Below are 12,409 nucleotides of genomic sequence, written 5' to 3'. Positions count from 1 at the left end.
CCATGCAGCGACACTCTATACGACATCTCCAAAACTCCTCAATTGGCACATTTAATTCCTAAAATTGCTTCTCGACAAACCTTTTAATTATTCCTTCAATCTGTTCAACGCTGACGCTAACATCCCGTGCAGTACCAATAAACAAGTCTAGTTCTAAGACAAGAGTAACCGCAACTTCACCTCTTTCCAACATCAACCTATCACAGTTAAATATGTTACAGCTGCTGCAACCATTTTTATAACAAAGTTCATCTCGTTAGCTTTCCGACGCTTCAAACGGAAGTCAAATCGGATGGCCAGAACTCCAGTTATGAATTTTTGAAGTTTTGTGACGAATCAACAACTTTCCTGCGTTTTTCTTACGGAAATTCCGCTCTAAAACTCATCATCTTCAAATCAGTCACATTCTAAACAGCTCCTTATCATATCTCTTCACTTCCAAACATTCTTATAACTTGAGCAACACATCCCATCGCCGAAGTGCGATTTCTGAAACATTATGACCGCAATCCTCTTTGCAACTTGCAGCTGAACCCCATCCGAGACGCAAGGCTACTCAACTAACAACTTTGCAGCCCCTCAGCAGAGCTGATACATTGCAACTTCCTAATTTCCTCTCCTACAAATAATCATCAATTACCTCTAATCATCTTCCTTCAAGATGTTCCAACTTAATTACCAGTCAAGCCTTAATTTCAAGTCACCTTCGATTCGGAAAACAACACTCCAACGACGCTTGCGTTGTTGCCAACAACAGCCTACTGAATCAATCATCTTACAACTGAAACATAGCCGAGAAGCGAAGCTTCTCCCCCACTTTTTTCAAACCAACTTCCGCAACAAACAACCAAGTACAGACAGTGATCCACTCACATGTCGCGTACCAATGGATAATATGCCGACAATATTCAACTATCCACCCTACTTAGCAAAGTAAGGGTGAGAATACATCATAAATTAAATAGCATTATAAATCGTCAGATATAGAATTCATAAGAAATTATCCACCCTACTTAGCATATTCAAATTTACCAATTCATACTAATCACAAGCACAAGTCAATAGTATGAACCAATAACACAACACAATCATAACACCGGATTTCATCCTAACATGTCACAATTTATACAAAGACCATGCAGATTCTTATGCATGTGTTACCAAACATGGGCTAAATCCATCCGACTGATCTATTCCTCACCAAGATACAGCCCAACCAGCACAAATTCCACACAATGGGAATTATGCCCACCATTTGATCCACAACATCACCGGGATCCATCACCAAAATGCGTATGAATGAATGCACACATATGTCATACTTACAATATCACCGATCTGATGAACAACATCGTCTCACATAACTCAACATAGTTATCACCAACAAGTATGTACATGTATCATGCATCATTCAAACCAAATCAATCATCATCATGCGATCAAAACAATCACCGGTTACAACCACGACATCATAACAGATAAAACATTCATCAAAACACATGATAACCATATCTACCACGAACAACATCTATTTGCATAACAAGCGGAAGCAATCATATTATCACAACACACATCTTTGCATATATTCAATTATGCAAACAATAAATTGTTGTACCTCATCAATTATACAATACAAGAATAAACCACATTTGGAGAAAATGATACTTTTCAAAATAAAATCAAGTTATTGTTGTTTTCTTTATTTCATATGGTAGAGCATTCAATTTAAGGAACAACTTCCAAAACGGCGTCTAAAACGGACTTACGGTTTGAAAATTAGAGCTGTTTGAAGTTAGAATAGTTTTCAAAGCCTGCTGCTGGAATTTGTACTGGAACCCGGTTCCTCCCCATGTGGGATCTGGTTCCTGGACCCAAAATGCTATTTTTAACGTTTTAAAACAGTGGAACCCGGTTCCTCCCACATGGGAACCGGTTCCCACGAACCCAGTAGCTGGAAAAACATGATTTTTAAGGCTTTTATGCATCCCAAACACATACCAACTCATACCATTACGAAATTGATCACCAATAACATCAAAATACTCCAAGTACATGATTCTAATGCACAAACAACATACCATAACACCATGTAACAATACTACATCATCAATTGCAGTCGATTCATCAAATCATGCATGTCAGTATTGGTATTTCACAAAACCTAACATCCCAAATAGAGATTCTAATTCCTTAATTCAATCCTATTATCATCAAAATCATAATACCATATAATTAGAGTAATCACCCCTTACCTTGATGGAGATTCTTGAATTGATCCTTGAACTTTGAGGTTTTCCTCCTTCCTTTGCTCTTCTCACTTCTACGATCAAAATCTTTTCTCCCAACTCTTCTCTTGTTCCTTCTTTTCTATTTTTCCAAAAATAAAATAATAATAGAATTAGGACTAAGTGTAGAGCTTTTTACTCCATACACCCCCTAATTATCCCTCACACCCCAAAAGTCCAATATTCTCTTATTTCCTTGTTTTATGAAAACATAACATAATTTAGTAATGGACTCCACAACTTAACACCCCCTCATTACTAAATACTACACTTGGCCCAAAGACCAATATTCCATAATTCCTCCAATTAGTTCAACAAAAATACCAAATAATTTTAAATAATAATTTAATTTCCTATTAAATTAAAATTAGAAAATATGGGGTGTTACACTGAGCAACACAATGGAAATGGAAACAATGGCTACACTAGACCACCAGTATTAGATGGTGAAAACTTTGAATATTGGAAAGATAGACTCGAAAGTTACTTTCTTGGATTAGATGGTGACTTATGGGATCTTCTAGTGGATGGTTACAAACATCCATTGAAAGCTAGTGGAGCAAAGCTCACAAGACAAGAAATAAGTAATGATCAAAAGAAGCAATTCAAAAATCATCACAAGTGTAGGACTATTCTGCTGAATGCTATTTCTCATGCTGAATATGAGAAGATATCAAACAGAGAATCTGCCTATGACATATATGAATCATTGAAAATGACTCATGAAGTAAATGCCCAAGTCAAGGAGAAAACGCTCTTGCTTTAATCCAGAAATATGAAGCCTTCAAGATGGAGGACGATGAAAACTTTGAAACAATGTTCTCAAGATTTCAAACTCTAACTGCTGGATTAAGAGTTCTTGACAAGGGATACACCAAGGCTGATTACGTCAAGAAGATCATCAGAAGCTTGCCAAGAAGATGGGGTCCTATGGTGACTGCATTCAAAATTGCCAAGAACCTGAATGAAGTCTCTCTTGAAGAGTTGATCAGTGCTCTGAGGAGTCATGAAATTGAGCTAGATGCTAATGAACCTCAAAAGAAAGGTAAGTCTATTGCGTTAAAATCTAATTATAAAAAATGTACTAACGCATTTCAGGCTAAAGAAGAAGATTCTGAAGAATCAGAATCAGAAGAAGAAGAAGAAGAAGAAGAAGATGAACTGTCCATGATCTCCAGAAGGGTAAACCAACTCTGGAAGAGCAAACAAAGGAAGTTCAAGAACTTCATAAGTTCAAAGAAGCCTGAAAGAGGAGAATCTTCTGGAAACAGAAGATCTGACAAGAAGAAGGTCACTTGCTTCGAGTGCAATGAGCCAGGTCACTACAAGAATGAGTGTCCAAAGCTTCAGAAGGAGAAGCCCAAGAAGAAGTTTAATAAGAAGAAGGGTCTTATGGCAACTTGGGATGATTCAGATTCATCAGAATCGGAATCAGACTCTAAAGGCGAGCAGGCTAACATTGAGCTGATGGCCACTGTGGATGATGAAGCAGAATCTACATCAGAATCAGAATCTGACTCTGAAGAGGTATTTTCTGATCTATCTAGAGAAGAGCTTGCTTCCAGTTTAGCTGAAATTCTTGAAATCAAGGCTAAGCTCAGTATCAAGTACAAAAAGCTGAGAAAGCTCTTTGTATCTGAAACTGAGAAGCTTGTATTAGAAAATTCTGAACTTAAAGAAAAGGTTTTAAAAACTATCCAAAGGTGCTGAGTCATCTTCTGGTTCAGAAGAATCTATTCCAAGCTTGAACAATATTCTTAAAGAATATGACTTGAGTTTCAGGAAATTCTTATCTAGAAGTATTGGTAGAAGTCATCTTGCTTCTATGATATATGATGTTTATGGAAACAAGAGAGTTGACATTGGCTATGAGGGTGATACCCCATACAAACTTGAACCTGTTGATGATATGAAAATCACATACAAGCCATTGTATGATCAGCTCATGTATGGCCACTCACATGATATTAGGCTCACCTCACATGCCAAAAGCTTTCATGTTACACACACTAAGAAGCATGTGACACAACCTAGAAAATATCATGTTGCTAAACCTAAGGAATATCATGTTGTACCTCTTGTTGTTTATCATGCTAAACCCAAGTTCAATCAAAACTTGAGGAAAACTAACAAGAAAGGACCCAAGAAGTTATGGGTACAAAACATGTCATGGTACCTGGACTTTGGGTGCTCGCGGAACATGACAGGAAGAAGGTCTATGTTCCAAGACCTGGTGCTTAAGTCCGCTGGTTAAGTAAAGTTTGGAGGAGATCAGAAGGGCAAGATGATTGGCTCTGGAACCATAAGTACTGGTAACTCTCCTTCCATATCTAATGTACTTCTTGTAGAAGGATTAGATCATAACTTATTGTCCATAATTCAATTGAGTGACAATGGTTATGACATAATCTTCAATCAAAAGTCTTGCAAGGCTGTAAGTCAGAATGATGGCTCAATCCTATTTACAGGCAAGAGAAAGAACAACATTTACAAGATTGATCTTCAAGATCTTAAGAATCAGAAGGTGACTTGCCTCATGTCTGTTAGTGAAGAGCAATGGGTCTGGCACAGAAGATTAGGCCATGCTAGTTTGAGAAAGATTTCTCAGATTAACAAACTAAATCTGGTCAGAGGACTCCCAAATCTGAAATATAAATCAGATGCTCTTTGCAAAGCATGTCAGAAGGGAAAGTTCTCCAAACCTGCATTCAAGTCTAAGAATGTTGTTTCTTCCTCTAGGCCTCTAGAACTTCTGCACATTGATCTGTTTGGCCCAGTCGAAACAGCTTCTGTTAGAGGGAAGAAATATGGATTAGTCGTCGTAGATGATTATAGTCGCTGGACATGAGTAAAGTTCTTGAAACACAAGGATGAGTCTCATTCAGTGTTCTTTGACTTCTGCACTCAGATTCAATCTGAGAAAGAGTGTAAAATCATAAAGGTCAGAAGTGATCATGGTGGCGAATTTGAGAACAGATTCTTTGAGATTTATTTCAAAGAAAATGGTATTGCCCATGATTTCTCTTTCCCTAGAACTCCATAGCAAAATGGAGTTGTAGAGCGAAAGAATAGGACTCTACAAGAAATGGCCAGAACCATGATCAACGAAACCAATATGGCTAAGCATTTCTGGGCAGAAGCAAAAAATCTGCATGTTATATTCAGAATAGAATCTCTATAAGACCTATTCTTAATAAGACTCCTTATGAATTGTGGATGAACAGAAAGCCCAACATTTCATATTTTCATCCTTTTGGATGTATTTGCTATATTCTGAACACTAAGGATCATCTGAGTAAGTTTGATTCTAAGGCACAGAAGTGTTTCCTTCTTGGATATTCTGAACGCTCAAAAGGCTACAGAGTATACAATAATGAAACATTGATTGTTGAAGAATCAATTAACATCAGATTTGATGATAAGCTTGGTCTTGAAAAGTCAAAGCAGTTTGAGAATTTTGCAGATATTGAAGTCTGTGACTCAGAAGCTGGAGAATCCAGAAGCAAGGCGTCAGAAGATCAAGTTGCTGCCTCTTTAGAGAATCTCAGAATTTTTGAAGAACCAACTTTCAGAAGATCTTCAAGACTCACCTCTTCTCACTCAGAAGATGTCATTCTTGGAAAGAAAGAAGATCCTATTAGAACAAGATCCTTTCTAAAGGATGTCAATAAGAACTTATTATCAGAATAAGAAGATGAGAAGTTCTAACTCTGCCAGAATCAAAGTCAAAGAAAAATAGCTATCACCAACTGCTCCAGAAGTTGAACACGTGTTCACTCTATTTGGACAGGCATGCGTGCAACTGATGAGACACCGCCCTAGGTAACTGTGCAAATCATTTCAAATTTCACGTTATCCCACCTAACGTCATTCATCATTAAATGCATTTGATTCTTTTGATTCTGTAACTGTTCATTCTCATAAAGTCATTGCATTCTTTTTCAAATTCGTATCTATATATACATCTCTCATCATAACATTTTCTCTTTTACGCATCCTTTCTCTCTCCTGTTTATGCACTTCTGCAACCTTTTTGCCCTATTTTCTTACCCTAAAAGAAAGAAACCCAGAAATCTCAGTGGTGTAAAAATGGCTGCTTCTTCATCGCATATTGCTGATTCTTCATCTCCTCCTCAACAACATCAACAAGAAGAAGAACAACTATTCTTTCCTCCGGTCACGTGTTCGATTCCTCGGAAAGATTTAGAAGTTATTTGTGAGTTGATGGTTGATTTTGATAACCTTGAAGAACATGAGTTTCATGTCAAAGATAATATGGTATTTCAAGGATGGTCATCATTCTTTCATGAGTTCTGTGGACCAGTCTATCCTGACTTGGTAAAAGAATTATGGGCTTATGCTTTCGTCATTCCTAAAGCAGTTGTATCTTTTGTTCATGGAACATTCTTTGCTATCACTGAAGATACTCTGAGAATATTGTTTGATTTGAAAGAGCCTGTTGGCGCTTATGAACTTTCTCGCAGAGCAAACTGGGAAGATGTTCTTGCTGAACTATACCCAGATGCAGGGACGGACCCAGAAAATTTGGGTAGTGGGGGCAATATTTGTTTTACAACAAGTATCAAATATATAATATAAAAAACAATTAAAAATTGTCATTTAAATCTTCAAAATAGTTGATACATATTTACTATAATATTTAAATTTATCGAAATTATAAACACATCGAAATATAAGTTTGTTATTATTTTATATCTTGATTAAAGGTTTATATTAACGTTCTTTTCTAAAAATATAAGTAACTTGTGTACATATGTAAGTAATATATAAGTAGCATATCTAGTATTAATGGAACATTTCTAAGTAATATGTAAGTAGCATATCTAATATTAATGGAACATTACTAAAAACTTTGTGGGGGCCTCAGCCTACACACTCTTCAACTTGGGTCCGTCCCTGCCCAGATGTGACGAAAACCAAGGATGTTAGGGATTTGAAGAACATCTACAAAGTGTGGACAAAGATTCTTCTAGGGTGTTTCTATCACAGAAAATCAACCTGTTCACCAAACTTCATAAACAAAGACCAACAATACATCATGTATTATATTGGTACTCAGAAGAAGGTTGATGCTCCTTACATCATTTTTAATCACATGTGGAATGCTGTAAGAGACTCTAGGGATACGCACAGAACTAAGAAAGGCAATGTTATTCCTTTTGGAAGAATCATTACTAATATTCTGGTCCAAACTAAGATGGTTGAAAAACTGGAATCTGATGGTGTCATCAAGGATCTGGTCACTGTCACTGGAAGCATCTTGAATGCCAACACTTTGAGAAAGATGAATATTATTCGAGCTGTTGAACATGCTCCTCAACCTATTCCAAGAATTAGGATCAGAAGAGGCCATGTTCTAGCTGAATTTGAAATGTTTTTCAGTAAAGAACTATCAGAAGTTGAGGTTAATTATCGTAAGACTCTCAAGAAGGGTAATGCTAATGATGCTCCTGCTGGAGTAAGTCGTCAGAAGCCTTCTACTTCCAAGGCTGGAGTATCTGAAGATGTCCCAGAAGTTGCTCATCATAAGGAAAGAAGAACAAAGCGCAAGCATGAACTTCCTTCTGTCAATGAGGAAAACGACAATCAAGAAGAAGTTGCTACAGAAGTTGATGAAAACGTTGTTGTTGAAATTGAGAATATACAACAAGAAGATGCTGAGAAAAAGAAGAAAAAGAAGAAGTCAAAGAAAGAAAAGAAAGAAGATGTTGAGAATAATGCTGAGAAGGAAGTAGAGAAGAAGAAGAAGAAGAAGAAAGATAAGAAGAAAAAAAAGAAAACTGTTGAAGTTGAAAAGAGGTCAGAAGAAGAAATGATTCAAGAAGAAGTGAATAAGGAAGAAGAAGAGAAGGAAGCTTCCAGAAAGAGAGAACTTGCTCTAGAAAAGATAAAGGCGGTTTCTGAGAAGAAGAAGCGAAAGGCTATGGAAGATGTCTCTGAGAGGCCTCAGAAGAAGAGCTCTTCAGATATTCATGTTTCTGAACCTAACTATGTTTCTGTTTTAAATTCATAATCTATACCAACAGAAGTTCCTCAACCTTCTCAACCAGAAAATCCACCACAAACAGCCCCTATTGAACCACCTCAAATTACCAAAGTTCTCACCCCTCCTTCTTCACCCTTAACCAACACTACTTCTGACCATCCCATTGATACACTCGTTCTAGATATTCAACCCCTTCAAACTCTCCTTCCTCCTCAAACAAATATATCCATTTCTCAACCTCCTCCTCATGCAAACCATTCCCCCATTGCTAACCCAGTTACCAACAATTCACCTGAATCAGAATCTAAAAGTACAGGTTCTTTGGCTCAATTGTTTCGTGACTGCAATTTCACTCCTAAACCCCGTCCTAAACCTGAGCTTGTGGTGTTAGACGCTGAGTCAGAAGAAGTAGAATCACATCTCTCTCTTGATAGAGAACCTCAACCCTACTTCTTTCTGAACCCAGATTCTGCTATCACCAGACTCAAATCCGGCCGGGAATTTTCTGATTGGTGTACGTTTTGAATTATTAAATCTGTAAATGGAGACAGGTTTGGAGACATTGAAGGCATCACATCATGCCAGAATGGATGATGTTGAATTGAGAAATCTCTGGAGGATTTTCAGAAGAAAGATGCACTCTGAGTTTCTGAAGCTTCAGAAGGCGTGTGTAGCAGAAGCTCCAGTTCATCTTGGATTTCTAAGATCCTATGAAGAATTCTGGGTCAGTCTCTCAAGGGCAGGTTTTGTCTTGAAGAAAAATCTTTTCTGGATGAGCTTGCAGAAGATGTGTCTGACCAAGCGCCTTGTCTTGCCATGGTCGTGTGGAAGCCCCCATATTCTGTTCTGACTAGAGACTTTCAGTCATTGTTCAACTGGCTAAGGGAGAATCCCTCCAAGCATGGTTGTTAAAATCGCGATTTAAAACCTAAAATCCATAGATTTCACGTTTCTAGGTAGGCATTTGGTGTTAAATCGTAGGTAAAATCGTTTTTAAGTAAAATCATAGACAAAACCGATTTTACACGATTTAAATCACTCTAAAATCTTTGAAATCGTGTAAAATCATAGGAGTTTACTCTTTCATTGGATTTTACCTTTTTTTTCTTCCAGTTTTTAAAAAGCCCAGCCAATAAAACTTGACCCATGTTTTTATTTTATTCATTTTAAACCAACTTTATATTCATTTTTCATTTAACATACTAGAGAAAAGGAATGGAAACTGAAACGTTTGAACCCTAACATCACGTCTACGACGCCGGAGTTCATCATCACCGTTAGCATCTAACGCTGAAATTCATCATCTCTGTTCGAATCCGACGCCGAACTTCAACAGCAAGATTTTGTAAGCTTTTTTTGATTTGTAAGTATCTAAGTGAGCTCTCTTCTCAAATCAAAAAACAAAGTTAATGTTACTATGTTTGTGATGCATTTTCTTTGTGTATGTGGGATGATTTTTCTTTGTGTCTCTGTGAGCTTTCTTCTTTGAATGGTACTGTCTAAGTAAACATAGGTGCTACTTTTACTATTAATATTACAGTGTTTCTAGTTTTCCTATTCTGTGCGTGAACTTTGGTTATTAGTGCTATGGTTTTGTTATCTAAGTGTAAAGCAATTGTTACATTAGAATTTTTATAGTTTTATTATACTAATATACTAAGTAAGAACTTAACAGAAGTAAGAACTTAATAAAAGTAAGAACTTAAAAGAAGTTTCTTTTATTTACTGTGTATATATTTGATAAAATTTCTTCAATGTTGTACTTTGTTAGTTAAAATTTCTTATTTAAATTCGATTCTTTTTTATTGGTTAGATTCACATCCATGGCTGAGAATGAGGCTAGTGTTGAAGGCTCTGGTTCTTGTTCATTCAGAGGGAAAGGGAGGAAGATTATTAAGGGTAATAGGACTGATATTGGGTGGAATTATGGGACGGATGTTTTCGGTGATGCTAAAAAAGTAAAATGTCGTTATTGCTCAAAAATCATTAGCGGAGGAATTTTCAGATTCAAACATCATCTTGCGGGGACTAGTGAAGGTTCTTAGCCATGTGCACAAGTTCTGGATGATGTGAAATTAATAATGCTAAATGTAGTTGCTACGGGAAAAGAGACATCAATGAAGAAAAGAAAAATGGCTGAAATTGTTGAGGATGGGGGAATTCCAACATCGGAGATACACAACAATAATCAACAAAAAGGAAAGAGGATTCAATCAACAATTAATCAAATGATGAAAAAACCTCTAAAGGAGGAAGCAGATGATCTTGTTGCAATGTTTTTTTACACAAGTGCCATTCCATTTAATTGTATCAAAAATCCTGCCTTTGCAAAAATATGTGATGGAATTGCAAAATACGGAATTGGCTACAAACCTCCTACTTATCATGATATCAGAGACAAGCTATTGAAAAGAGCAGTACATGAAACTGAAAAAATTGTTGAAGATTTTAAGGATGAGTGGAAGAGAACCGGCTGTTCAATCAGGTCTGATGGGTGGACAGATAGGAAAAAATGTTCGATTTGCAACTTTATGGTAAATAGTCCTAACGGGACAATCTTCCTCTATTCATTGGACACTTCTGATATTTCTAAAACAACCGATAAAGTTTGTAAGATGTTAGATGATGCGGTAGAATTTGTGGGAGAGGAGAATGTAATCCAAGTGGTCACTGATAATGCTGCAAATTTCAAAGCTGGTGGGGAACAGTTGATGCTAAAGCGAAAGAATTTGTATTGGACTCCATGTGCAGCACATTGCATTGATTTGATATTTGAGGATTTTGAAAAAGAGTTGATTATTCATCAGGTCACTATAAAGAATGCAAGAAAGTTGACAACTTATATTTACTCTAGAACGATGCTAATTACTATGGTGAGGAAGTTCACAAATGGGAGGGATTTGATTAGGCCTGCTATGACAAGATTTGCCACTGCCTATTTGACTCTTGGTTGTCTCAATGATCTCAAATCTTCATTGCTCAACATGTTTGGCTCAGATGAATGGAAGTCTAGTAGGTTTGCAACTACAGAAGAGGGAAGAAAAATTGCAAAGGGTGCTTTGGATCATCGTTTCTGGAAGAATATTGTTGTGTGTCTCAAGACTGCTGCTCCTCTCACGGAGGTGCTTAGGTTGGTGGATTCTGATGCAAAGCCTGCCATGGGTTTCATTTACGAGGCGATGGATTCTTGCAAAAAACGTATTCAAAGCAACTTCGGTAATATTCAGAAATAGTAAGTCCACAATTTCTCATAATATTATGTCATTTGATATTTAATATGAAAAAAATTCATTATGATTAAGCCATGAATATTATTCTAATTTAATGTATTCTTTAGTCACTAAATTGTTTACTGTTTGATAAAAGATATATGTTCTTTGTTTGCATCGTAGCTATGAAATATGTTTGAGAAAAGATATATGTTCTTTGTTTGCATCGTAGCTATGAACCAGTATGGAAAATTATTGATGAACGTTGGAAGGGTCAGCTCCATAGGCCTTTGCATGCGGCTGCGTATTATCTTAATCCTCGATATCACTTTGGAAAAGAGTTTAAAGGTGATAATATTGATGTCAAAAATGGATTATATGGTTGTGTGTCTAGATTAGTAAGTGATGCTACTGAAAGGGACAAGATAAACATGCAGCTTGTTGACTTTCATTTTTGTCAAGGGCCTCTGTTTGGTACTGAATATGCAAAAAAAGCTAGGACAAATATGCATCTGGCACAATGGTGGGATATGTATGGAGATTATACTCCAGAGCTAAAGAGTTTTGCTATTCGTGTTTTAAGTTTGACTTGTAGCTCTTCTGGATGTGAACGTTACTGGAGTGCATTTGAAATGGTAATTGAGTTTTAAAATTGTGCAAAACAAGTGTAAAATGATGTAAACATGAGAAACTAAAAGTTCTTGCATCTTGATGGATATGTAAATTATAAATGTATCTATTATTTTCTACATTGAGTTACCATAGTTCTAGTATATTACTGTAAATGTAAATGTTAATACTCTTTTTTTTGCATTAAGCTACGTAAAATGAAGTGAATATATATATATATATAATACTATTTTAATGTGAGGTAAAATCGACGATTTTACGTTTCGATTTTACGTTTC

At 36.4% G+C, this 12,409-nt stretch overlaps 1 protein-coding gene across 1 annotated transcript; it reads left to right on the top strand.

Moving 5' to 3' along the window:
- Window positions 1–9,522: 9,522 nt before the first annotated feature.
- LOC131604487 (uncharacterized) lies at window positions 9,523–12,151 on the top strand. Its single transcript, XM_058876922.1, has 3 exons — window positions 9,523–9,655; window positions 10,106–11,524; window positions 11,734–12,151. The coding sequence occupies exons 2-3, from the start codon at window positions 10,374–10,376 to the stop codon at window positions 12,149–12,151; spliced, it is 1,569 nt and encodes a 522-aa protein (XP_058732905.1). The 5' UTR covers window positions 9,523–9,655; window positions 10,106–10,373.
- Window positions 12,152–12,409: the final 258 nt, after the last annotated feature.

Source organism: Vicia villosa, linkage group LG5 (assembly GCF_029867415.1).
Source record: "Vicia villosa cultivar HV-30 ecotype Madison, WI linkage group LG5, Vvil1.0, whole genome shotgun sequence".
Lineage (NCBI taxonomy): Eukaryota > Viridiplantae > Streptophyta > Magnoliopsida > Fabales > Fabaceae > Vicia > Vicia villosa.
The sequence above is the reverse complement of the archived record's forward strand: the minus strand, read 5'-3'. Positions and strand labels throughout refer to the sequence as shown.

Coding starts and splice junctions, on each gene's coding strand:
- LOC131604487 (XM_058876922.1), top strand. CDS start 10,374: ATGCTAAATGTAGTTGCTACGGGAAAAGAGACATCAATGAAGAAAAGA. Junction 11,525..11,733: donor TTCGGTAATATTCAGAAATA/GTAAGTCCACAA, acceptor TTTGCATCGTAG/CTATGAACCAGTATGGAAAA.